Source organism: Micromys minutus, assembly GCF_963924665.1.
Source record: "Micromys minutus genome assembly, chromosome: 12".
Classification (NCBI taxonomy): domain Eukaryota; kingdom Metazoa; phylum Chordata; class Mammalia; order Rodentia; family Muridae; genus Micromys; species Micromys minutus.
In genome coordinates this window covers 12,919,691-12,946,222 of record NC_137981.1, presented here as the reverse complement: position 1 = coordinate 12,946,222, position 26,532 = coordinate 12,919,691, and the positions used below count along the sequence as shown (strand labels likewise).

Sequence of the window (26,532 nt, the reverse complement as noted above, 5' to 3'; positions counted from 1 at the left end):
CAACCTCCCTCTCATGTTAAGGCTCCTCCCAGAGAAGCAGAGCTTTTAAGCTCTGCTTATAGGAAGCCAGAGGGCAGGCCTGGGGACCCTGACCTTCCCAGCTCTGACTGTGGCTATGGTTAGGGCTGCACCTCCCTCCTGAGGCCAGCCCCTGCCCTTTGCCCAAGTGTGTGATTCACTCTCTATGTGGGACTCTTGTCTCCAGGCTGTTGTTTAAGGACATGGGGACAGTGAGTGGGCCTGATGTGAGCATGAAGGGGAAGCCCATTGACAGAGTGTGTGTCTGCTCAGAGGAGACACCTGGCTGTGGTTATGACACACTCAGGGATCCCAGTCTTTCTAAAGCCTGGGTCTAGAGACAGGCATTGTGTTGCACACACCTTTGTACAAGCTGTCTTCAAGAGAAGCTCCTTGGGAACTCAAGGGGCACTAATTACTTACTGATACCACTGTTCCCTAGGAGAAAGATTACAACCAGTGAAACCAGAATTACTTTCTGATTAGCTTTCTAGGTCTGACATTTCTTTCCACTCCCGCTGAGTGCAGAGGAAACTGAAACCCAACTTACCTTAAGGGTAGCACGTTTGATATTTGGGTCCCCCACACATATCTCATTGGCATTGTTGTAAGATCCTTGAAGTAGAACTCACACACCCAATCCTTCTGTACTAAGCTCAGCCTCTTGCAGTATGTTTGATAATTTCCCATCTGGCACCATTTGTTCCCAACCAGCCACAGAGCACACATTTCCTGGCTTCACGTGTGCATTGCACCTGGGCAGGTTGAGGAGTCTCACAGCTCTAGTCCTCTTGGCCTTACTCTCCAGCTGTTGGGAAGGAATCAAGAGTCCAGCTCATGGCCTGCTGAGCTGAGACACCATAATACCAGGAGGGAAGGGAGGGAATTAAGAGGAATGAGAGGAGGAGAGACAGTTTGTGAACCAAGATGGGGGCGGGTATCACCTTTAATAGCATGATATCATTGGAGTGATCCACACTATCATAATCTGGATAGGAAATGGCTTTTGCCACAGAGATGATCTGCTGTGTCTCCTCCTTTGCTGTGATGTTATGGGTTTCCAGTGTGACTGTCATTGAGCTGTGGAGAGAGCAGAGTGGAGAGGAGAGATGTGGAGTCAGAGAGGATGCAGTTCAGGAACTGTGAGAGGCAGTGTAGGCAGGCTGGGCCTCTAGAAGATGGAACTTGAAGACACAGAGGGACTAAGTATTTGACCTCCTGCTCCCTGCTTCTCAAAGACATGAGACTCCCAGGGCTCCCACTTCCTTTTAGTCAAGACCTCAAAGTTTGCACTGACTCTTAATGTAAGCTTCCAACCTCAACCACTGCTTCAGTTTGGTCAGTGCAGTTGGTCAACTCAAGTGTGCTGCTGCTTCAGATCGCTCACACTCTGACCCCAAATTTATCTCTTATCAGACTCCTGTCTTCACAGTCCTGCCTTCTAGTGAGCTCTCAGGGGATCATCCACCCTAGAGGACAGAAAATTGGGCTTGCTGTTTTGACTTACCTTCCTGTGCAGTGAACAGCTGTCAGCACGAAGTTGTCTCGACTAAGAAAGCCTCCACCGTAACTGATATTCCCATCATTTTTCTCATACTTAATAAATGCCATGTAGGGGCGAGAGTGGGGCTTGAGTTCATGGCCCCTGAAAAATCTCTTCTGAAAGGAAAGGCTAGAAAATGTGGGGTCTAGGAGCAGCATTTGAGATCACAAGCATAGATACAGGTATCAGGGGACTGAGAGTGGGAGCTGCAGTTCCTCACGTCTTTTGCAGAAAGAATTCCTTGCACATAGAATAATCTTTGCTGAATCTGAAGCCACAGAGTCCTACTCTGAGAACTAGTAGGTGGTCCTTGTCTTCTAACCCCTGCATTACAAATACATGGGGGGTAAGTTCTCTCTTCATAATGCTAGAGGCTGGGGGATCTGAGGGCCATTACCATGCATCTTTCTTTGTTAGTTAGTCTCCTTAACTACTCAAATCTTGATTGATGCTGTTTCCTCAGTTTTTACCTACAAGCCCGATGGAGGTGGATTTTTCTAAAAATCACCCATTCTTGTACCCAACATATTTTGAGTTTTTAGTAAATGTTTGGCTTCATGTATGAATGACTTCTACTCAGACAGAGGGGCTGGTGGATCAGTGCTAGTTGGATTCAGAGCCAGGAAGATATTGAAATAGTGTGCTGTTCAGATGAGAAGAGCTGGGAACCTGCAGAAAGAAGTGTGCAGGTGAATTAAAACTAGACTGCAAAGCTTGTGACATATGTAGCCTGGGCCTCATTCTTATCCAGGGCTGAGGGTTGACTTAAAAATAATGCTAATAGTATCGAGCTGGTGGAATCACCATGTTGTAGACTTGTGGCCAAAGCTATCTTTATTCTCTGTCACATTCTTTCTAAAGATGATCCAGTTTCCAGAAGGTGACAAAAATCTGAGAGATGCTAGTTACTACTAACTTTCTAAGACTATATTCCTTACTAAGAACTTGTTGAGAATCTAACCAATGTCAGCTTTCCAAGACTAGGTTTGGTGCCTGAGGATCAGAAAGCTCCTGGATTCAGTGCTGTGAAATTCCTGACCACTGCTGGGCATAAAGTCAGCAAAGATGTCATGGGATGGCACTTCTGCCTCAGAGGTGGTCACTTTCCTGTTCCAGCTCCAAGAGGCAGAATAAATATCAGGAGAATCAGGACTGGTGGCATCTTCCCAGGAAGGCTGCTCAGAATGGAGGAGGGCAGAGTAGACACAGCCCTTGGAAGGGGAGGAAGGATGTGTGAGCTCAGGGCCTCACAGGCATTTTAAACCTATGGTACCTCTGCTTCTGATTGATGTCACATTACTTAAGGAAGTTTTCTGGTTTAGATAAAAATAACATTGTTGCCACACTGACATCCTATGAGCTAAACTAGGATAAAGGTGAAGAATGTAGGGGGTTGGAGTCTGTGGTTGAGGAGGCCTGAGACCTCAGGAAGTCCAGAGTGACTGTACTGAGACACAACTGTGTCCTTTTCTAAGGCTTAGACACTTTTGTATTCTGATAAGGTCATTTTTAATCTCTCTTTATTCATTTCTATCCTTCTCTTTCTTTGCTTATTTAAAGGATAATACTGAAAAGTAACTTATTTTAGCAGTTATAGCACACTAAAAACAGACTCACAAAGTTACTCAGGACATAGTGACAATTGATACTGTGCCATATCTGCTGGGCAGTATTGCAGTGCATCATGTCATTCATTTTTGGGACAACTGATCATTCTGACACGATTTATTCCCCATGCCTCTTATGAAATCCAATCCAGATAATGACTTATATGATGCTACTATTTTTAATGTTTTTGCATCATTTTTTTAAAATTTAAACTTGGCTTTTATTCTTTGGTGACTTCATACATTTATTAAATGTATTTTGGCCATCTTTACCCACAATTATTTCCTCTCTCTCCTTACCAGTTTCAACCGAGACCTTCTCTGTGCATTTTTTTTTTTTTTTTTTGTATTCTCTACAAAGATCCAGCAGTAATCATTAGTTTAGCGTTGTGATGTTTGTTGTTGATTCTTTGATTCTGTATCTTTTCTAACTTTTTTCAATTGATTTTTTTACATATCCCTGAGTGTCCTGTGATTTACTCTGTATACAAGACAGGCCTTGAACTCAAAGATCAGCCTGTCACTGTTCCCCAGTGCTGGGACTAAAGAGAGGAGCCACTACTGATAGCTTCTCTGTTCCCCAAGATTCCTTTTCTTCTATGATGGTATAGAAGCCATGCTACATTTAAAAAGAATAATAGACAAGGAACTGTACAGATTGACATAATGGTGAAGATGATGGGTCTTTTTTTTAATATTTAAAAATTTAAAATAGATTTTTTGTACAATATATCCTAATTATATTTTTACTCCAAATCTCCTCTCACATCTACCTATTACCCTACTTATAAACCTTACTAGTAAGAAATTCTTATAAATTAATAAAAACAAAACAAAACTTACTCAGCCGCTAACTCGGTACTATCCCATAAATTTCTTTAATGTTAGAATGGCATTTGGAATGGAAGGTTTAAAACTTGGCATTAAAGTGCACTTTAATATGGAATGTGTTCTTTGTGGTTATTTATTACCATGACAAAAAAAGATGGTTCATGATACAATTAGGAAAAAAAAAAACATAATGAACACACCTGCCATACCAGCCCAGGGAGGCGAGAGGAAGGACACCAAACACATGCCACAGGTACACTTGTGAAATGTGGCATAAGAATTTTATATGCATTGATTTAACTTTTTGTATTGAGTTTTATAGTATCTTGTTCCACAATGTTGGTTCTGCCTATGCAGAGGCAAGAAATAGTTTTCCATAATATATAACCTTCTATGATTTCCTTAAGTAATATCTTGAAACTTTGGAAGAAGTAAACCACATGTAGGATATAGCTAATAATATGGCACATGTGTAAACAAATGCACGTATGACTATGGTATGATATGAGGAAAGATAATAAGAAAGGTAAAAGACATGGCCTGTGGAAACATGAAGACGTGTGATGGCCATGAGATATGGAAGAGTGTAAGCAACTCATTGTTTTATTTTTTAATTCCTTTTAAAACTTTTTATTGAGTCTTTGTGAATTTCACACAGTGTGTCCCAAACTCACTCATCACTCCATCCTTTCATGTCTACCCCGAGTTCATGCACCTTCTCCACCACTAAGAAAAAGAAATTAATATATATTTATATTTAAAAAGTCTTGTCACGGCTGACTCCAGACAGGAAGCCTAGGATCCAGTTGTTCTGTCCACAACCAGATGTCTGCTGTCCCAGTCTGCTGCTGAGGATTCCTAGGGATCTGCTGCTCTCATCTGTGATGGAGTCCTGAAGAAGTGGGGTCTCCAACCAAGGAAGGAAACCTCAGCAACAGGGTAGATGGAGCCAGAAAGCAGAAAGCATGGGACAAACAGGCAACAGCAAGCCTTCCTTTCCCTATGTTCTTTGTGTGGGCTGCCCCAAGAAGGGGTGGCCCAGACTTTGGGTCAGTTTTTCACCTCAAATACTCTAATCAAGAAAATCTCTCCCAGGTGTGCCCAGATGCTTGGATTTAGTTATTTCTAAATGCAGTCAAGTTGACAACTAAAATTAGACATCACAGACTTATCCAAAATAGACAAAGAATTTCAGAAACTAAATACTAAGGAAGTTAGACTCCCAAGGGAAAAAAATGGGCAAATGAAGGGAATAGACGTTTTTAAGGAAAAAGAACAAATCAAAGGTATACTAGTGAGTTTTAGTGCATAGTATTGGTGTAAAAACAGACATGTTAATCAACTGTATCCAGTGGAAGACCTAGATTTAAATCCACATACATGTAGACACCTGATATTTTATTTTAAAAAGCCAGAAATACACAATGGACAAAAGAAAAAAAACTTCAATAAATGGTGCTGGTCTAACTGGATGTGTGCCAGTAGAAGAATGCAAATAGATTCTTGTCTGTCACCATCTACAAAGCTCAAGTACATGTGGATCAAAGACCCCAACATAAAATCGGACACACTAACCCTGATAGAAGAGAAAGGGGGGAGCAGCCTTGAACACATTAGCACAGGAGACAGCTTTCTGAACAGAACACAGATAATGCAGGCTCTTAGACCAACAGTTTAGAAATGGGACTTCATAGAACTGAAAAGCTCTTTAAGGCAAAAGAAACTGTCAGTGGGAGAAAAGAACAGCCTCCAGAAAAGGAAACGATTTCCACCAACATCATGAATGGCTCTAGCAGGCCGGGGCTTGGCAAAGACAAGACCTAGCATGGAAGCATGGTGCCTACAGAGTTTGACTTCTACCCTCTACCAGGTTTTAACCTGTTAGATTCTGAAGGATAACCTTCAAGATCCATTCCCTTATTTGAACAGTGTCTTGTTCCTCACACTGAACACCAATGTCTAGCAATTCAAACTCATTATTTGACTAAAGTATTGTGGTGGTTTGAGTATGTTTGGCTGAGCGTGTGGCACTATTTGGACCTGTGTTTTTGTTGGAGTAGGTGTGTCACTGTGGGCAGTGGCTCTAAGACCCTTGTCCTAACTTATGCCTGCAAGCCAGTCTTCTCTCTAGAGGCAATCAGATAAAGATGTAAAACTCTCAGGTCCTCCTGCCCATACCTGCCTGGATGCTGCCATGTTTCCACCTTGATGATAATGGATTTTACCTCTGAACCTGTAAGCTATCTTCCATTAAATGTGAAAGTTGCCTTGGCCATGGTGTCTATTCATGGCAGTAAAAGGTTAACTAGGTCATATGTTCAATCATTATTTAACAGCACACCCTAGCAATATTCTCCTTTCCCTTTGAAAACCCCACTCCTGCAGAAACACCTACTTATTCTTGCCCCTATTGCCTCTCTTTCCCCTCTTGCCCCTTGTGCCCCTTGTGCCACTCTTGTCCCTCTTGCCTTTCTTACTTCTCTTGCTTCCCTGAGATTTCTGCTGTGGCTGCCTTTGCAGCCTCCTTTTCCTGGTGACCAGCAGAGAGTTAGTCTAGTGGTAGCAGTGACTGAGATGAACAAGCCAGAGGGGCCCATGCTGCTGAGAGGCTCAGCTGCTATGGATGCTGAGCACACAGGAGGGAATAGAGTTAATTGGGATGGGTTTTCTTAGGTCTTCCCACTAGTGGAAATTTGGTTACAGGATTTTGGGGAGAGAAACTGACAGTCCTGGTCTTCATGGACCCTCTGTGATCCTACTTCTGGGAGAACCCTCTCCAAGAGGGAAGATTTGGTCTGTCAATACAGGGCTAAGTCCCTAATGGACTGAACCACATGCTGTTGAGTGTCCTGGGTAGGGGGAAGAGATAGGATTATATTAAGAAACACATGGGCTTTAAAGCACAGAATTACTTAACTCACTGGGAATAAAAGAACTGGGGATGGAGCTGTGAGGGTAGAGAAAGACTGGTCCTGTTTGCAGGGGAGAATAGGGAAACTATTCCTAGATGAGAAACAATGTTTACTACAGGAGCTTTCTCCTTACCGGTGAAGCTATGGGAGATAGACATCCTGCCCACTATGGATGACTTGAATTATCTCTTCTGTGTCTCATGGACAATGGTTCTTTCCCTCTCCTGTCTTCCATATGACAGAGAAGAAGTAGCATTTGACCTTGAGCCCCAAGGCATTAGACACCCAACTTTCCTTTTGATGGTGCTCACTTTAGGCCTGTCAGAAGGGCAGGCACTGGAGAGACTGGGACAAGTAAATATGAGCTATGTGTTGGACTTGCCTGGGCTTTGAGTAGATGTATGTATGGAAATGGGGCAAGCAGAAAGCAGAAGTGTGCTGTTGGTCTCCCTAACAGAGTTGATCCCTGTGAGTGGACACAAAACCAGCCTTTCAAGACAACAAAAAGTTCTTTATTCAGTTGTTACCATCTGTCAAGAGCAATTCCAGACTCAGTTATAGGAAAGAGGGATAGTCAGAACAGAATCTAATTTGTTTCTCGTAGTTAGCCATGTTTCATTGTTTTCTTTATCCAGGATAAAAAACTCAAAACTCTTGTAAAGACCTGTGGAGCTGATCCACCAGTTTGCCCATAGGAGACAATTCCGGCAGCTGCCTTTTTACACACAAGAGGCCCTCCAGAATCTTCCTGTGAATTGAGGAGCACAGGACACTGAGATGTTGTTCACCCTAATTCCAATCTCCCTCTCATATCAAGGCTCCTTCCAGAGAAGCAGAGCTTTTAATCTCTGCTTATAGGAAGCCAGAGGGCAGGCCTGGGGACCCTGACCTTCCCAGCTCTGACTGTGGCTATGGTTAGGGCTGCACCTCCCTCCTGAGGCCAGCCCCTGCCCTTTGCCCAGGTGTGTGATTCACTCTCTATGAAGGTGTGTGGGACTCTTGTCTCCAGGCTGTTGTTTAAAGACATGGGGACAGTGAGTGGGCCTGTTGTGAGCATGGAGAGGAAGCCCATTGACAGAGTGTGTTTCTGCTCAGAGGAGACACCTGGCTGTGGTTATGACACACTCGGGGAGCCCAGCTTTCTAAATCCTGGGTCTGCAGACAGGTATTGTGTTGTGAACACCTCCCTTTATACAAGCTACCTTCAGAGACCCTCCTGCTCAGCTCTGGAGGCCCTACTTAGTTACTGGTTCCTGCTGTTCCCAGGAGAATGATCACAGCCAGTGTTCACAGAAGTCCTTTGATTTTTGGGTCTCTAGGTCCCAGATTCCTTTCCCCTCCCACTGAGCCCAGAGTTTAAGTCAATCCAACTTACCTCAAAGGAAGCTCTCTTGGTCTTTGAATCTCCCACACATATCTCATTTGCTTTGTTATAAGAACGTTTGAACTGGGATTCACACATCTGATCCTTCTGTACTGTCAGCTGAACCTCTTGCAGTGTGTTTGGGAATTCCCCCTTTGGAGTTATCTTTCCCCAACCAGCCATGTAGCATACATCTCCTGGCTTCACATGAGCATTACGCCTGGGCAGGTTGAGGGGCCTTACAGCTCTCGTCCTCTTGGCATTTTTCACCAGCTGATAGGGAAGAGACAGAAAAAATCAGCTCAGCCAAGAGGCTAGTGGTCTGGTTCACATTGAAATTCATAATGGAAAGAAAGGAAGAAGCAAGGTCAGAGAAGAAAGGCAGGGAGAAGCAGTCAACAGGAAGCAAGAGTGGGATGAGAGGTGGGAACTGAAGGGTAGGTGGAGGTTGTGAGTGAAAGTATGGAAGGTCTCACCTTTAATAGCATAATGTCATTGGAACGGTCATCAGGATTATAGTCTGGATGTGGAATGGCTTTTCCCACTCGGATGATTTGCTGAGTCTCCTCCTTAGTCTTTATGTTGTGGGCCCCCAGTGTGACTGTCATTGAGCTGTGAAGAGAGCAGAGTGGAGAGGAAATATGTGGTGTCTGAGAGGATGCAGTCCAAGACCTGTGAAAAGCAGGGTAGGCAGGGTGGTTCTCTACCTTAGGGAACTTGAGAACACAGGAGGCCTCAGGCTCAGACCTTAACCTCTCTGCTTCTCGAGGACATGAGATTCCTGAGGGCTCACTGTTACATTTAGGCATTATTCTGTAGTTTGCATTGATTTTTAATGTGAACTTTCAATCTCAACCACTACTTTTATTTGGCCAGTGCAGTTGATCAATTCCAGAATGCTGCTGGCTCTGACCTCTCACCATTTTACCTCACATGTACCTCTTGTCAGACATTAATTTTCACAGTCCTACCTTCCACTGAATACTCAGAGGAGCTTCCACAGATGACAGAAATTTCTGTGTGTGTCTCAGAAAATGTTAGTTAGCTGCTTCTCCTCACCTTCCTCTGCAGTGAGCAGCTGTCAGCACGAAGTTGTCTCGAACCAGGAAGCCTCCGCAGAACATCTTTTTCCCATTACCATTCAGAAACTCAAAATATGCCATGTAGGGGCGGGAATGTGGACTGACCTCATTGCCTCCAATGATCTCCTCTGAAAGAAAAACCTAGAACACTTGGTGTCTTGGAGTAATATTTGAAATCAGAAGGGTAGATCTAGGGAGGGGTAATTGAGAGTGGAATCTGCAGTTTCCCAAGGTTGTTGAAGACAAGATTTTGTATATAAAATAATCCTGGCCAAATCTTAAGCATCATTAAAACTCCCCTTTCCCTAGGCTAAAACAAAGTTAATGACGTACATTTTTATATCTTTGCATTCTATGCCATGTCTATTTCTAAGGATGATCCAGTATCCAGGTGATGAAAAAAATGTTGGGAGAACCTAATGCCTACTAAGTTTTCTGAAAACATCTCCTTTCTTCAGACCTTGTTGAAAATCAGGCTAGTGTCTGATTTCCAAGTCTTGGTCTGGTATGGGACTTGACATTCAGAATTCTCTTGGGTTCAATGCTGGGACAATTCCTGACCACTTCTGGACAGAAGACAGCATAGTTGTCATGGAATGGCACCTCTGAGATAGGGATGGTCACTCACCTGCTCCAGCTCCAAGAGGCAGAAGTAGGGTCAGGAGAATCAGGACTGGTAACATTCTCCCAGAAAGGCTGCTTAGGTTAGAGGAGGGCAGAGTAGACACAGCTCTTGGAAGGGGATGAAGGTTGTGTGGACTCAGGGGCCTCAGAGGCATTTTAAACCTGCGTATCTCTGCTTCTGATCAGCATCACTTAAGGAAGTTTTCTGGTTTGGTTAAAAGTGATACTGTCACCACATTGGCATCCTATGAACTAAACTTGAATAAAGACCAAAATGTACAAGGTTGGAGTCTGTGGTTGAGGAGGCCTGAGACCCCAGGAAGTCCATCTCGACTTCAAAGAGACACCAGTGTATTCTTTTCTAACTCCTACACTGTTTTGTATTTTGATAAGATCTCTCTTGTTCTATTTTCTTTATTCCTTTTTACTCTTTCTTTCTTTTCTTAAAACAACACTGACAGCCAATTCATCTTAACAGCAGTTATGGTACTGTCATTATTCACTGTTAAACTCACAGTTACCCAGTGCTTAGTAGAGTTCATAATGTGTTTCAGAACATCATCTCCTTAATTTTTGGGGCTATTGATTATACTGTGGAACAATGTCTCTGAATATTCTTATGAATTCATCTTAACTCTAACTCTCCTGAAACTGCTAGGAAGTCACAAGAGAAATCTTGAAGGCAAGAGTTTGCTCCATATCCCATGACATGTGTTACTGTCATACATAGTTAAGTGTAATAAGGAATCACAAATGACATGTGTATTGCCATTTATCTTTGAGGCAAGAGCTTTAGGACTAAATCCAAAGCTCAGTAAGATTAGATCAGCACTGGCTTTCCTAATATTGACTGCAATTGTGTTTTCTATAAACAAGATTTAAGATTAAATCTTGATTGTTATTTAATGAGCTATATTCAAGAGTGATAGAAAGAAGGATGCAACTCTTGAAATGTCTGATCTTGACTGGAGAGAGCTGAGAGCCTGTGCTTAGAGCACTAGGTGGTAAGAGCTTGTGAGATCACTCTGGGAGGTAAGAAATGTTGGCTTTTCCCTGAACATGTGTGGTGTGTGTGTGTGTGTGTGTGTGTGTGTGTGTGTGTGTGTGTGTGTGTAGAAAACCTGCAGAGCTACATGGTTACTGCTTTTCCATCACTACCTCATTGATTTCTGAAACTTTTACATTTTCTCCTCTCATACTTTGGGACCAAGAGAGGCTTTCTTGTCTCAGTTGTGAACTAGGGTCTTTAGTTAAACTAAAATCTTTAGTCTTTATGCAATTACAGTATTAATTGCGTAAAAATTTATCATCTTTCCACTGATTTGGCTTTTGGCTTTTCTGGGGCACATTGAAGGGATAGCTGTTTTGGGCTCCCTGGCTTGATGAACATGGCTCTGATCACAGTGAATTCTTAAGCCAGATGAGCAGATGTTACATGTGAGTAGCTATTCAATGTCGCTGCTCAGAATTGAATTTGAGTTCTCAGCAAGTACAGTGTATACTGTTAGGACTTCTGAGACCTGTGTGCCCAATTCTTGAAACTAGTTGCTCACAAGTATAGGTGCTGTGAAAAAGTGGCAGCGTGAATACAGTGTGATACTAGTGTGTGGGCATTTGTGCCTGAGAAGAACCCATAAAAGCCCTGTAAAAGTCATTGAATGGGCATGAGCAAAAATATCTTTAATTTGAATGAAGAATTATAGTTCTATGCATTCCATTTGAAGGACAAAAAATGAATATGTGAAAATAACAAACTAGTGACAATATTTCTGGACATCTTGAAATATGGTTTTAAGTTCTCATGTTAAATGCCAAAGCAAGGCTACATCACCATTCAGAAACCTCCATTCTGCTGCATTGAAATGCATACATTTAATTAGGTTTAATTTGAGCTCACCATAATTCCTTCTTCACCTGGAACATTCAAGGTTTGAAACATGTTATTGACAAGTTGATTTTCACCTTAATGTTAAATACACTGGAAAGTTAAAGTGGTAATTCAGTTTTGACTGTGAAATTCGTCCCAACTTTTGTTTATTTTTCAGTAAGTAGCTTGATAATGTTGCTAGAGTGTCCTCAGTTTGGCCTACTTCTCAAATGAGAATGATATCATTAGAGTCAGCACAGTCACCCTTTAAGAATTCTTTCATGAGATATAATTTAATCCTATAAACTTTATAAAATGTCGACTACTTTTTGCATGTTTTCAATATATTTTGATTATCTTTACCCACAAATGCTCCCTCTCATGCTGTTCTAATTCCCACTGAAGACTTCCATGTGCTTTTTTGATGTCCTGTGCAAAGACCCTTCTGACTACATCTCCAAACTCCAGCACCCCTTGCATTTAACCAGCTTCAGGTGCCTCAAACCCACCATTCAATCTCTTTTAACTAAATGGATGCTACATCCTACCTCTTCACCTACCATACTCCCATAGTCAGTCAAAAACCTAAGTGAAACTTCCACTTATCCTCTGCTCCATCAACACTGCCTGTGTCCCTCTTCACATATCATTATCTTTTATACCATCACTGGAAACACTACTCACTTCTCAATCCTAGACCTCCAATGTGCTTCCCCCATCAATATCCCTGGATGTTCATTCTTAGTATTTTTTTTTTTTTTGCCTTTACATGAACAGACCCTTATACTCACTGATTCCAACAACTGACCTAGACTCTTTCCCCCAGGCTTCAGACACAGCTCGTCCCTTTTCTGGCCAGGTAGTCACTAAGGTTTTAACCTGCTTTCCCCCCTTACCCCTTCTGCCTGCTAAAGTATGTGGATGACCAACTGTGTTAGAGTATGTAGATGACTTCCTGCCTGCTATACTAAGAGTATGACCAACTGTATGCTACAGTATGTGAATGACCTCCTGCCTGCTACAGTATGTGGATAGCCTCCTACTTTGTAGTCCTTCCTTCTCTGACAACCAACCTTATACTGCCTCACTCATCACATTCTTCAGCTTCAGGAGTTTCAAATATCAACTCTCCTTAAGTCACATACCTTGAAATTTTTCTCACCCTAACCCATAAACACCTTGCCCATCTTTACTCCTTATCTCTACCCTCAACAAAATCTGAAGAGCTTTCCTTAGGAAAGGGAGCCAAGTTCTTCTACTCATGGGCCTGGATACTCACTTCTACATCCTCTATTCCAAGTTGTGTCTGCACCTTTCCACAAGCTTCTCTTGATAAGCAATTCTTTAAACAAACAAACAAAAATCTCTTTTCAGCCCTGACCCTCAGCCTCCCATAACTATGCAGAGCTTTCCATCTTTACATTTCCACAAAGCAATGTCCTGTAAGTCTTGGCACACTTTCTAGTACTGACATTTGCCCCGATAACTTACTTCTTAATAGCTTAAGAAACATTATCCTAGGCTGGCATCCCTGTCTAAGGGCTCTTGCCACAGATCTCTGCTCATCTCTGAATCAAATAAGCTAACTATGGGATTCCCCCCCACACACACACATACAGTGTATTGTCACCTTTCTCCCTTTCCCTCACCTCTCTCTCTCCCCATCTTTCTTTCTCACCCCCTCTCCCTCTCCTCCCCTCTCATCTGCTAACTTACAAAGGACTCCAAGCCCTCCCATCACCTCAGATTCTATCCCTTCAAGCTTCTCTTATCAAAAACGTATCACCCTCATTTCCTACCTGTCCTCCCCTCAATCCCTTCATGTCTTCCTTTATCCCAACATTTCCTAGACCCTCTTAAGTCCCATTTAGAGACTCCAAAAGATATTCTCTCTCATCTCTCTCACATAAATAGGATACTCTGGTAATTTCTGCTTACACTTTTAATACAGATGCCACTCCCTCCTGCAAAGAGTTCACAAAGTTGCAGGATATACAGGGGTTCCAAATGATGCCAACATCAAAGTGGCCTCCTTAACCCACACACACTACGAATCAAGAGGCATAATTAATAACCCTCACCAAAGCCTTTTAAATTGCCCAAAATATATTATTATTGAAATATATAGACTCCATATATGTTTTTCTTAACTTGCTAACACACTTGGCCATCTGGAGGGAACAAGAACTTCAAACACAAAAGACAAATTAATTACTAATTCTTCATATACACATGACCTCATCAAGGACTCACTTTTATTTTCTCAAATTGGCTTGGTTCATTGCAAGGCACATGAGACAGACCCCCTTTATAATTAGTAAAGGCAATAATCACACCAACATGGTGCCTATCAAGCTACCTTTTTATCCCTTAAAACTCGCCACAATTCCCTCCAGACCACCCTACTATATAACCCAGAAAACAATGTAGCTAGCCCTCCTTCAACAAAAAACATTATCTGCTACTTACACCAACTATTTCACTCTATTACTAAATAATTTCTATCTTTTCCTCAAATCACATACTTTCATTTCATCAGATAAGCCTTTAAAAAAACAAAATCTAAACCAAACCTGCAATGTATATCAGCAAACTAATACCACCTCATCAGCATATGATGAGTTTTCCTACTCACCAAGTTATAAAGAGTTAAAGTTATGAAAGTCTAAAAAATATCCAAGGTATGTAAATGCAAGTTGTAAAGATCCAAGAATATAAAAGCTAAGCTATGAGAATCTGTAAAGAAAGTATTTTAAGGTCTGAGGTTGTGGGAGATTAAGTAAACTGTGAGAGTTTAGAAAAGTTATTTATGGGTCTGGAAAAGTGATTTAAGATAGATAAAAAGTTGTTTCAGAATTCTTTCTCTCTATCTATGCTATTGTTCAAGTCCCCAAACTTTTACTATAACACAAAGATATAAATCTACTGGTATTTCTATAATACTAATTTCATTAAAGATTACAAACAATGGTAAATTTTTATCTTCTTTTATAAACTTAATAATTCTCATAAATTTACTTAAATCTAACTCATACAGGTCAAATAAACTCCAAATTGACTTATGTTAATCAACAGCCTAAAATTTCCCAACTGTCTATTTCCAAGGGTAGGATCTCTTCCCCCTTTATTGGTCCTCTCCCCATGTCTATGGTATTGGGACTCCCCTCCCTAACCACCAGAACCATAGGCCTCAAAATTTCACAGGTACACCCAAGATAAAAAATAGTGCCCTGCTTGCTGCACATAGAGTCATTGTAGATGTGGCTGCTGTATCACATGTGCATCAGTAGGTGGCAGAGAGGGAGAAGTTATGTCCACACTCAGTATTCTGACCTATGAATATCTAAATGATTAATGTAACATACCTCGGAGAAAGCAAGTCTAAGATCACCTAGTCCAGCACCAAGGGTTCATACAGGGAGATAGCCTGAGTTGAACACCAGTCTGGCAACATGCAGGCCTAAAAGGGGGCAGATTATACACTTGATGACCCATGTCTGGCACCATAATGCATGAGCAGAGCACAGCACTCCTGAGAGTACTACTGGATGATCCCAGACACTCAGACACCATGGGCACCACTAAGTAAATAAGTGAGTAGTGGAGAAATGGAAAAGAAAGAGAAAGAGAAGGGTGTGGGCACAGTGAGGAAAGGCAAAACTGGAGACTCAAAGGTAGTAGAAAACAGCCTGATGTACGTGTCTGATGATGCTACCTGAGACCATGGTGAGGTCCTGCCATGTGCTGCCACTGGGGGCCATACTTGGGTTCATGGCCCTGCAGGAGCAGATTTCTTTTACCATCAAATGCCAGGTGAATGTCCCTGGAAAGAGCCATTTGCAAATTCATTTGGAATAAGAAAAAAAACCCGTGATAGTGATAATTATTCTCAACAACAAAAGAAGAACTTCTGGGCAAATCACCATCACTGACCTCAAGCTGTATTACAGAGCAACTGTGGTTTTAAAAAACTGTATGGTATTGGTACAGAGTCAGAAAGGTAGATCAATGGAATAGAATTGAAGAGCCAGGAATACACCCACACACCTATGGTCACTTGATCTTTGAAAAAGAAGCTAAAGTCATGTAGTGAAAAAAAGATAGCATTTTCAACAGATGGTGCTGGTTCAACTTGTGGTCACCATGTAGAAGAATGTAAATTGATCCATTCTTATTGAACCAGACAAAGGTCAAGTTCAAGTAGATTAAGGACCTCCACATAAAATCAGGTACACTGAAACTAATAGAAGAGAGAGTAGGGAAAAGCTTTGAATACATGGGCACTGAAGGAAATTTCCTGAACAGAACACCAAGAGTTTATGCTCTAAGATCAAGAATAGACAAATGAGACCTCATAAAACTGCAATGCTTCCATAAAGCAAGGGACACTGTGATTAGGACAAAAAGACAACCAACAGAATATAAAAAAATCTTTGCCAATACTACATCTGATAGATGGCTAATATCCAATATATACAAAGAACTCAAGAAGTTAGACTCCATAGAGTCAAATAACTCTATTAAAATGGGACAGAACTAAAGAAAGAATTCTCAACTGAGAAATATTGAATGGCTAAGAAGCACCTAAAGATATGTTCAACATCTTTAGTCATCAGGCAAATGCAAGTCAAAGTAGTCCTGAGATTCCACTTCACACCAAACCAGCCAAGACAAAAAAAAAAAAAAAAAAAAAAAAAAAAAAACCTCAGGTGAAAGCAGGTGAAAGCAGATGTTGTCAATGTAAAGAAAGAAGAACACCCCTCAATTTTTGTGGGATTTCAAGCTGGTACATTAGTCTAGAGGTTCCTCAGAAAAGTTGACATAGAACTACCTGAGGGCCCAGCGATACCACTCCTAGATATATACCCAAAAGATGTTCCAACATATAACAAGGACACATGCTCCACTATGTCCCTAGTAGTCTTATTTATAATAGCCAGAAGCTGGAAATAACCTAGATGTCCTTCAACAGAGGAATAAATTCAGAAAATGTAGTACATTTACACAATGAAGTACTACTCAGCAATTAAAAACAATTAGTTCATGAAATTCTTAGGCAAATGGATGAATCTAGAAAATATCATCCTGAGTAACCCAATCACACAAAAACACATATGGTATGCATTCACTGATAAGTGGATATTAGCCCCAACACTCAGATTACCCTAGATATAATTCACAGACAACATGAAGCTCAAGAAGAAGAAAGACCAAAATGCAGATGTTTCAGTCCTTCTTAGAAGGGGGAACAAAAATATTTACGGGAGAAAATAAGGAGACAAAGTTTGAAGCAGAGACCAAAGTAAAAGGCCATTTAGAGACTGCCCCACCTGGAGATCCAGTCTATACACAGCCACCAAACACAGACTATATTGTTGATGCCAAGAAGAACTTGCTTAGAGGAGCTTAATATAGCTGTCTCCTGAGAGGCTCTGCCAGATCATATCTGAGGCAGACGCTCAGAGCCAACCATTGAACCGAGAATGGGATCCCCAATAAAGGAGTTAGAGAAAGGATTAAATGAGTCGAAGGGGTTTACAACCCCATAAGAACAACAATACCAACCAACCATAGCTCCCAGGGACTAATCCAGTATCCAAAGAGTACACATGGACAGACCCATGGCTTTAGCTGCATATGTAGCAGAGGATGGCCTTTCTGGGCATCAGTGGGAAGAGAAGCCCTTGGTCCTGTCACAGCTTGATGTCCCAGTGTAGGGGAATGTGAGGGCAGGGAGGCAGGAGGCAGTGTTTGTGTGTGTAGGGGGTACCCTCAGTAGGAGGGGTACCCTCAGTGGGAAGCAGTGAGAGGTGGTATAGGGGGTTATGGAGAGGAAACCTGGAAAGGAGATATATTTTAAATGTAAATAAAATATATCCAATAAAAGAGAAAATGAAAACGAAAAAAGTAATGATGTGCAGGAATTACTCCATCATCTGAGAGCTTCTGTCATAAGATCTATAACACTGCCACTTGACAAGAGATCTGCTCTTCTGAAATCATCTGCATCCCTTGCTGACTAGCCTTTCTCCTAATGGCTCAGCTGAACCTGCAGACCTAGCTGGACCAGAGATTTCCATATGAGGCCTTCAGAACACAGGCTCACAGCCCTTCCTCTTGGCTGCTGGGCAGTGGTGCTGGTGAGGGACATATACCTTTCTCTTCTCCCTCAACCCTCACCATCTATTGACAGACCAAAGATCTGGCCATATCCTCTATCCTAAATTGCAGCAACATGCAGGGGAGCAAGCACTGTATCTCACCTGGGCAGCAGGATAAAGCTGGCCCTAATTACATGAATTGCAAGTGAGTTGGCCTGAAGGGCATGAAAGCTGAGAGCTACCATGCTGACCCTCTCAGATACCTCTCAGGTCCAGATTCAGGGCTTTGAATTGACCTTTCCCAGCATCAATAAACTGCTTACATACATGAAGAGGCTGGTCCTACAGATCCAAAACTATAGGATCTCCATGGCATAGGGCAACAACAGAATATCTGAATGATGTCCCAGTGACTTTCCAGTATTATTAGAGTAGAAGAAGCCAGAGACTTCATAGCAGACCAATGAGTCATTACAATGAACGTTTGCAAGAAAAGAAGTGTGGACAAAAGGGTAGACTGTGGAACACACTGTGGCACACTACAGATTCCACAACAAGATACCTTTTTCTCTGTTGAGGGACAAGGGTTGCAAAATGGAGGGTGGGAATAAGGGATGGGAGAGGTTCATTGCATGAGGCCACCTCAGGCTAGGTACTCTCTGAAGCAGCCGAATGGGAAGATCTTCAGCAGGGGGCAAGAGTTGGTCGGATAAAAAGTAGGGTTGCTTTCTATAACATACCTATCTTGAATCTAAGTTACTCTGAGGCCAGAAGCTGCAAGCCTCTGGATCTACTGATATTTGTATCTAACAGTGGTGATTAGGTAAAGGATTTATTGCTATTGCTTCCTTTTATGGCCAGGTAGCCACAAGCCCTTCATTGGCATGGCTAGTTAACTCTTTGTGAACCCGAGAAAAAGGAATGGAAAAGAATGTAGATGCTGCATAGAGGCAGTATAAAGTCCGCAGACACATATACATTCATACATACATTTTTATTTAGATTCTCATTTACACATTTTTGTTTGGCCCAACTACCTGTCTTATACATTCCACAAGTATTCATGCATGCTTACATATGTACATATAGACAAACAGACATATACATTTGGATGGATGGATGGATGAAGCAGAGCTCCCCAAGCCAAACTACTCAACCAACAACTTTATTTCTTTTCAATGGCCTTTTTATACCTTCTTAGGTATAAAAATATTCTTTAGAAATTACTTCAGAGATTAAGTGTTACATAAAATGAGAGTTACAGAAAGATGTTGATATTAAGTTTAAAGCAGTGTTTCATTCTAATATACTCATTAAAAGTTCAAAGCAACAGTTTTCACATGGTCTCGCCCTATAGTGCACAACTATGGTTATATCATTGGACCTAAAAGTTTTCCTCAAATACAGATTTGTCCGAAGCCTATTTCTCCATTTAGTGTGATTATGAAAGCTCATTGCATTTCTTATTATGTGGCCTTTATTTACTACTGTGAGGAGTGGGCACATTTTATTCTTGATTCTACTTTATTGCATCTTTATAGCAACAACTAAGACCATATCTTAAAGCTTTCTTCTTAAGCCCCTATCCTAGCAGAAACCTGAATTTCCAGGTACTTCTCTGGGCCCCCATCTGCTCAGAAGAAGGGGAGAAAGGTTGAGGAAAGGGTACTAGGAGGGGGTGGCCAGGAGGGGACAGTGAGTGGGATGTAAAGTGAACAAATAAAAAAGTAACATTAAACTTAAAAAAAAAAAAAGTCCTATACTTGTTTGAATCAAATCAGGAATTGTATAAAACCATTAGTTTATCTAAATAATGTTAACTCATGAAAGTTCATCTTTACATTGATCGTCAAGAAATCTGATCAATAGGTTGGACTGATACCCAGAGATTTTTAAATTAATTTAATAATGACAGGAAGGGCATAGCAGCTGCAAAAAGCAACCCTGAGATGAAGTCTCCTTGGAAACTTGTCATCGAGCTCACCCATCACTGAGCACGAAAAAATAGTGGGTCACCACCAAGAGAGGTCTCAGCCTCTCCAAAATGGATTCTGACAGTGCAGTGCATGATGTGAAGTTCACAAAGAACTAATAAAATGTTTTTTTTAATTTTCCCCTAAATTCCTTAACTTTACTTTCTATCACTAGTCTATCAGTCCCAACAGGTTTCAAATCAATTACGTTATACTCCAGCACCTCAGAGTTCCCAAATATTCCCTCAGAATTTGAATTTCTGAAAATTCCAAAGCAGCTAGCCCCATATGGTCCCGCAGAGCCTGGAAATCAAACGACTCAGCCTGTATTCCCCAACCTTGACTCAGCCTGTATTCCCCAACCTTGACTCAGCCTGTATTCCCCAACCTTGACTCAGCCTGTATTCCCCAACCTTGACTCAGCCTGTATTCCCCAACCTTGACTCAGCCTGTATTCCCCAACCTTGACCAGCATTCATTCATCCTAGCACAGACTTCCCTTAAGAACCACTTTTGGAGCAACACCTGCTGCTGCCTTTGTCCAATACAAAGGTAGCAGCCTCCCTGGCCCCAATCCTGCTTGTCCCTCCTTGGTAATAAGTCTCTTTTGTATTGAGAAGTTGGTGTCTGGGTATGCTCTCCCAGGTCCCCTACACCTGTACTCCCATGCTTATGTAACATTTTCCCAACAGTTAAAGGTTGACCCATGTCCATCAATGAATGGGAACTTAGAAACAATGTGGCATATATACAAGGTATGCACTATCGAGAAATTAAATTTAAATTTATGTATGGAAATATTTGTACATGCAGTGTGTGTGTGTGTGTGTGTGTGTGTGTGTGTGTGTGTGTGTGTGTGTGCTTCTCTGGAGGTTAGAGTTAAGATTGTTCTGAGACATTGTGTGGATTCTGGGAATTGACCCTGAGTCCTCTGTTAGAGCAACAAGTTTTCTAAACTGTTGAACCATCTCTTTAGCTCATTATCCAGACATTAAGATGATAAAATTCTCTACAATGATACAGATGACACTGAGACATGATCCCAAGCCAAATAAGTTAAACATACTAGAAGAAAATAATGCATGATCCTACTTGTGTTTAAAATGTAAAACAATGAAAACTTGTAGAAGTAAAGAGAATAGTAGTTACTGGAGTCTGGATAGATTAGAATTGGGAATTGTTGATCAAATACTACAGAATTTCAATTAGAGGACATGAGTAACTTTTTGGGATCTACTGCACAACAGGTAGTTAATAATGCCTTGTACATTTCAAAACTTCCATCAAACAAATTTATGTTCTCCCTTCAAAATTAAAGGTATTTAAATTAATGGATATGTTCATTAGTTTTATTTAATCATTTTACATACATACAAGATCAGGTTGTACCTTGAAAATAAGCAATTAATGTACAAATTTAGAGATTTCATTTGATAAGAAAATTAGCTTCATCAAACATACAAATCTTGGTATTGGGGGAAAATATCCCAGAGAAGCAAGAGAAATTTTATTTATTCACTTCTTGCTCTATTCCAGAGAATACATCAGCAACTTCAGTGAAACTATATGAAAATACTGTATTAGCAATGAGTTACATTAAATGTTTTAATAACTCTGAGGGGGAAGCAGTACATGCCTGGGTCAAGTGCAAATATTCTACTTCATTTGTTGAGATGGAAAACTACCACAGGAAGGTGTCATCTGGGTTGTCACAGTATGGTGGTAGAAGTGTTTCAGAACAGAGTTGGTCCCTGTGACTGGACATGAAACCATTCTTTTCAGTCAGGAAAAAGTCCTTTATTCAGTTGCTGCCATCTGACCTAGGGGAATCGTGGACTCAGCTATAGGGAAGATGGCTAGTCAGGAAATAATCCTCGATCCTTCTTGTAGTTAGCTGCTTTTCATAGTTTTCTTTATCCAGGATAGGAAACTGGAGACTCTGGTGAAGGCCCGTGGAGTTGTACCATCTTTATGTCCATAAGAGACGATGCCGGCAGCTGCCTTTTTACACACAAGAGGCCCTCCAGAGTCCCCCTGTGAATTGAGGGGCACAGGACACTGAGATGTTGTTCACCCTAGTCCCAACCTCCCTTTCATGTTAAGGCTCCTCCCAGAGAAGCAGAGCTTTTAAGCTCTGCTTATAGGAAGCCAGAGGGCAGGCCTGGGGACCCTGACCTTCCCAGCTCTGACTGTGGCTATGGTTAGGGCTGCACCTCCCTCCTGGGGCCAGCCCCTGCCCTTTGCCCAAGTGTGTGATCCACTCTCTATGAAGCTGTGTGAGACTCTTTTCTCCAGGCTGTTGTTTAAGGACATGGGGACAGTGAGTGCGCCTGATGTGAGCATGGAGGACAAGCCCATTGACAGAGTGTGTCTGCTCAGAGGAGACACCTGGCTGTGGTTATGACACACTCAGGGAGTCTATCTCTCTAAAGTCTGGACCTGGAGACAGGCATTGTGTTGTGAATACTTCCTTTTATGCAAATTACCTTCAGCTCAGCCTCCTAGTCAGCTTTTTTTTTTTTTTTTTTTTTTTTTTTACTGGTTCCTACTTTTCCCAGGGAGTAAGATTACAGCCAATGTGCAAAGGAGTCCCTTGATGTTTGAGTCTCTAGGTCCCAGATTCCTTTTTTCCCTCCCACTGAGCCCAGAGGGAACTGCAACCCAACTTACCCGAAAGGAAGCACGTTTGATATTTGGGTCCCCCACACATATCTCATTGGCATTGTTGTAATAATTTTTCAAGTAGGACTCACACTCCTCATCCTTCTGTACTGTCAGTTTAACCTCTTGTAGTGTATTTGAATATTTGCCCACTGGGGCCATCTTTCCCCATCCAGCCACAGAACACACATCTCCTGGCTTCACTTTGACATCACGCCTGGGAAGATTGAGGGGTCTCACAGCACTAGTCCTCTTAGCCTTACTCTTCAACTGTTGGGGAGGAAGCAAAAAGTCCAGCTCATGGCCTGCTGAGCTGAGACACCCTGAAGGCCAGGAGGGAAGGGAGGGAATTTAGAGGGATGAGAGCGGGAAAGACAGTTTGTGGACCAATATGGAGGTATGTCTTACCTTTAATAGCATGATGTCATTAAAGAATTTCTTAGAATTATAGGCTGGGTGGGGAATGATTTTCACCACAGGAATGACTTGCTGAGTCTTCTCCTGTTCTTTGATGTTGTGGGCCCCCAATGTGACATTTATTGTGCTGCAGAAGGAGCAGAATGAGAGGAGAGATGTGGAATCAGAGAGGATGCAGCCCAGGAGTTATGAAGGACAGGCAGGACTGCAGGGCTGGGGCTCCAGCTGAGGAAAGTTAAGGGCTAATTTGAAACACCTCTTGCAGCAGTAGAGGTGCTCAGGAGCCAGTCAGCCCTAAGAAGGTAAGCTGCCTTGTTCATCTCATATTTTAATGCTAACCCTGGTTAAAATGGGTGTGACCCCTTATCAGTGAGTCTGGTGCCAGACTGTTTCTTCCTCGTGAGACTTGCTGGGCCCTCTCCCATCTCAAGCTGCTTAGGATAAAGGCAGAACCTCCATGGAATCTGCCCAGGAGGGTATTGACTGTGTTTTGCTCCTCACCTTCCTGAACAGTGAGCTGCAGTCAGCACAAAGTCCTCTCGTATAAGGAAGCCACCACACTTCTTCACAGAATACTGATCCATGATCTGAAGATAGGCCATGTAGGGTCGAGAGTGGGGCTTGGCTTCATGTCCCCCGATGATCTCCCCTGAAGGGAAAGCCAACCTTTTAGTGGGCACCTACTAGTCCACTAGTTGGGTTTTGTGTGTAGGTTCCGGACTTGCTAGGCATTTGGGATCCTAGGAGGTCTGGGATTGGAGGGGACTTGGGAGAAGTATGCTCACGTTCCCCTTCTTAAAAAGGAGAAGAATATAGGTCTTGGTCTCCTTCCACACAGTTAGAGGGCAAGCATAATACTCTGGAAAAGGAACTCCTAAGGATTCAGTTTGTCTGTCTTCTGACTTCTGGTCCCAGAGAGTTTCTAAGACCTCCTCTCCCTTACTTCCAGCCCTGTGATGGCCAGAATGCTGCTGCTTCCTAGGGACCAAGGCTTTGGTTCACACTTTGCTGCATCTGATTTCTTCAGGCCTCCTCACTGGCTTTCATTCCTAGATGCAGGTGCTGAAATCCCAGAAAACACAGTGCCCGGTGGCTCATACCTGAATACCAGGGAACTACCAGAAGTGTGTGAAGTTAGAGGAAAGGACCAAGTGGCTTGTGTCAAACAAAATCTTTTGTTCTGAGGACAGAAATTCCATTTACTTGGGTCTCTAGGCTTCTTTAATGAGTTTCTGGTGAGGGGAAGGCCTGTGTATCATCATAGATGCAGAAGCCAGGCCCATTCTATCTGCTCCAGGAGAACATAATGTTTTCTGATCTGTAGGTCCCTACCTTTTATCACTTTCCAGATGATAGGGGTATGGCTCAGGGAGGGAGTAGCACTCAGTGGCTCTTCCTGAGAAAGATCTTTACCCCCCTACTACTGGTGACAGTGGGGTTAGCCACTAAACAGAGGTGTTGCTCACTCACCTGCCTTTGTCCTGGGGGCCAGAGAGAAGGTCAACAGGAGCAAGAAGAGCTTCATCTTCCCTAGACGGCTGCCTAGATCCCGGTGTCAAGAGTGTTGTCCTTGTTCTCTTTTATCCTCTAGGAGAGGAAGAAGACAGAGTGATCTCTGTGACCTTGTACCCCCTCTCTACTTTTATGATGCTTTATCACATGCTTTCTAAGAAAACTTCTGCTCTACTGCCTCTGCCTGATGACGTCTTCTGAGTGCTTGTGTGAGAATCATAAAGTAACCACAGCAGAACCCACAAGTAATGACTCAGAGAACCACTACTTACAGCCCATGGCAGGAACACAAGGGCATAGGGTGGGGTTCATAGCCTATGGGTCAGAAATCTAAGTTCCCAATGGTGGAGCATCAGTGCTTTTGATGCCACCCTGCTGAGTTCATAGGGACAGATGTTTTGGTTTATCTCTTGAACCAGGACCAAGCATGACTATCTAGTGAAGGTAATCAGGAGCATCCATCACCAATGTACAGTTTGGGGAATGCAATGGTAGAGTGGCTTTCTCTAGCAAAAAGTAGAAAGGCATGGTCTTTCACTTAGCTTGGTGATTATGCTAAACTGGCTGGCCAGAGAACCTCACAAATCTGCCTCTATCTCTCAGAACCTGGATTGTAAGTGTTATCAGCATACCAAGCTTCATCACATAGGCTCTAGGAATGGAATCCAGATCCTCATACTTGCATGGAAACACCTGGCTGCTTCTCCAGCTTTCCCTTAGAGTCTAAAGAATTCCATGTAGCTATTCTTACTTAGTATCCAGAGAATGAAAAATATTTATTTAGTATAAATGAATTCCTTTATATTCACTATCAGTAGATATTCATTATTTTCTACAAGTCAGCCTGTAATAACGAAGAGACCTTAGAATCAAAATATCACCTCATAATAATATAAAAGTAAATCAATTTATTCCAATGTTAAAGAAAGTAATGACACAACAAAAACATATCAAAAAATTCATCATTTCAACTCATCTGTATCACAATAGACAATGGTTTTGAGTCATACTATGAACATTCTCAACAATCTCATCTTTATCAAGTCACAGAGACTGCAAAGTCACATCATCATAAAATTTAAAACTTATTCCCTTGTTTTTATTCACAATTACTGTTAATGAATGAAACAAATCTTGCAAAGTCAAAGGTGATTTAAGTAGATATTTCCTAAAAGAAAAACAACATAATCAGATTTTAGTGAAGAAACTCTTCCCTCATGCAATGAGTTTCCTAGCAGAAAAAATAAAATAAAATTTTTGAACACATCATGTACTTTTGAATCATGACTTGGAGGACTCAAGCTGGAACCAACCTGTGCCTCTCTTTGAGGACTAGCTCTCAAAATATCTAATGGTGCTATGCCAAAGCAAAAGGCAATTAATAGTCATACCTTGCTGCAAAACCACAACAATGACCAGCATAGCAATATATACCCAAAAATGTAATAGTGGCACCTACACACTGGAGGTAACCAACAGCTTTCTAATTAGATCTATGGCCCACTAAGTAAGAGAGAATTCTTGTGTGATACCAGAAACCTAGCCAACTACCTATGGCTGTGAGGTCATGGACCCAAGTAGAGGAGATCCTACAATTGACACTTTTCTAAAACAGTGGAATCACCAACTATGCTTTACCTCACTTCTGATCAAAGAAATCTTGTTCTCGGCAGATGAAGACCATTACAGACATCCATACACTTGTCAAAATGCGGAGAACAACAGACTGTGGAGATCCCACCCCCCAGTGGTTGTACTCATAACACAATTCCTATACATAAGTTTCCTAAAACATCACAGGAAAGGGATCAGAAAGATTGTAAGAACCAGAGGTCTAGGATGTCTGCTGAAAGACAGTGTCTTCTAGACATAGCAGGAATACTGCATCCATAGAATCTAAACAACATGGCTGCCTAAACAAGACCTGCACAATGACAACACCAATTGAAATTCCAGTGTGAATGGGGGCACAAGGCTCCACTCCTAGATAAATAATTACAGTGAATTAATGACTAATAAGT

At 41.9% G+C, this 26,532-nt stretch overlaps 2 protein-coding genes across 2 annotated transcripts in view; both read right to left on the bottom strand.

Annotated features, from left to right (window-relative positions):
- The window catches only part of LOC308428248 (granzyme F-like), a gene marked incomplete at both ends in the record, with an annotated part of 30,947 nt that extends 20,908 nt beyond the window's left edge, over positions 1-10,039 (bottom strand). Inside the window, 3 exons of the mRNA XM_080926660.1 lie at positions 8,751-8,886; positions 9,334-9,484; positions 9,985-10,039. Of these exons, the coding sequence (XP_080782786.1) occupies positions 8,751-8,886; positions 9,334-9,484; positions 9,985-10,039 (342 nt within the window). The remainder of the gene's footprint in view (positions 1-8,750; positions 8,887-9,333; positions 9,485-9,984) is intronic.
- Positions 10,040-21,811: 11,772 nt separating this feature from the next.
- Positions 21,812-24,524, bottom strand: LOC308428486 (granzyme B; the record flags this gene model as incomplete). Its single annotated transcript, XM_080926960.1, has 5 exons — positions 21,812-21,955; positions 22,592-22,852; positions 22,991-23,126; positions 23,501-23,648; positions 24,470-24,524. The coding sequence occupies 5 exons, from the start codon at positions 24,522-24,524 to the stop codon at positions 21,812-21,814; spliced, it is 744 nt and encodes a 247-aa protein (XP_080783086.1).
- Between the last annotated feature and the right edge of the window lie 2,008 nt (positions 24,525-26,532).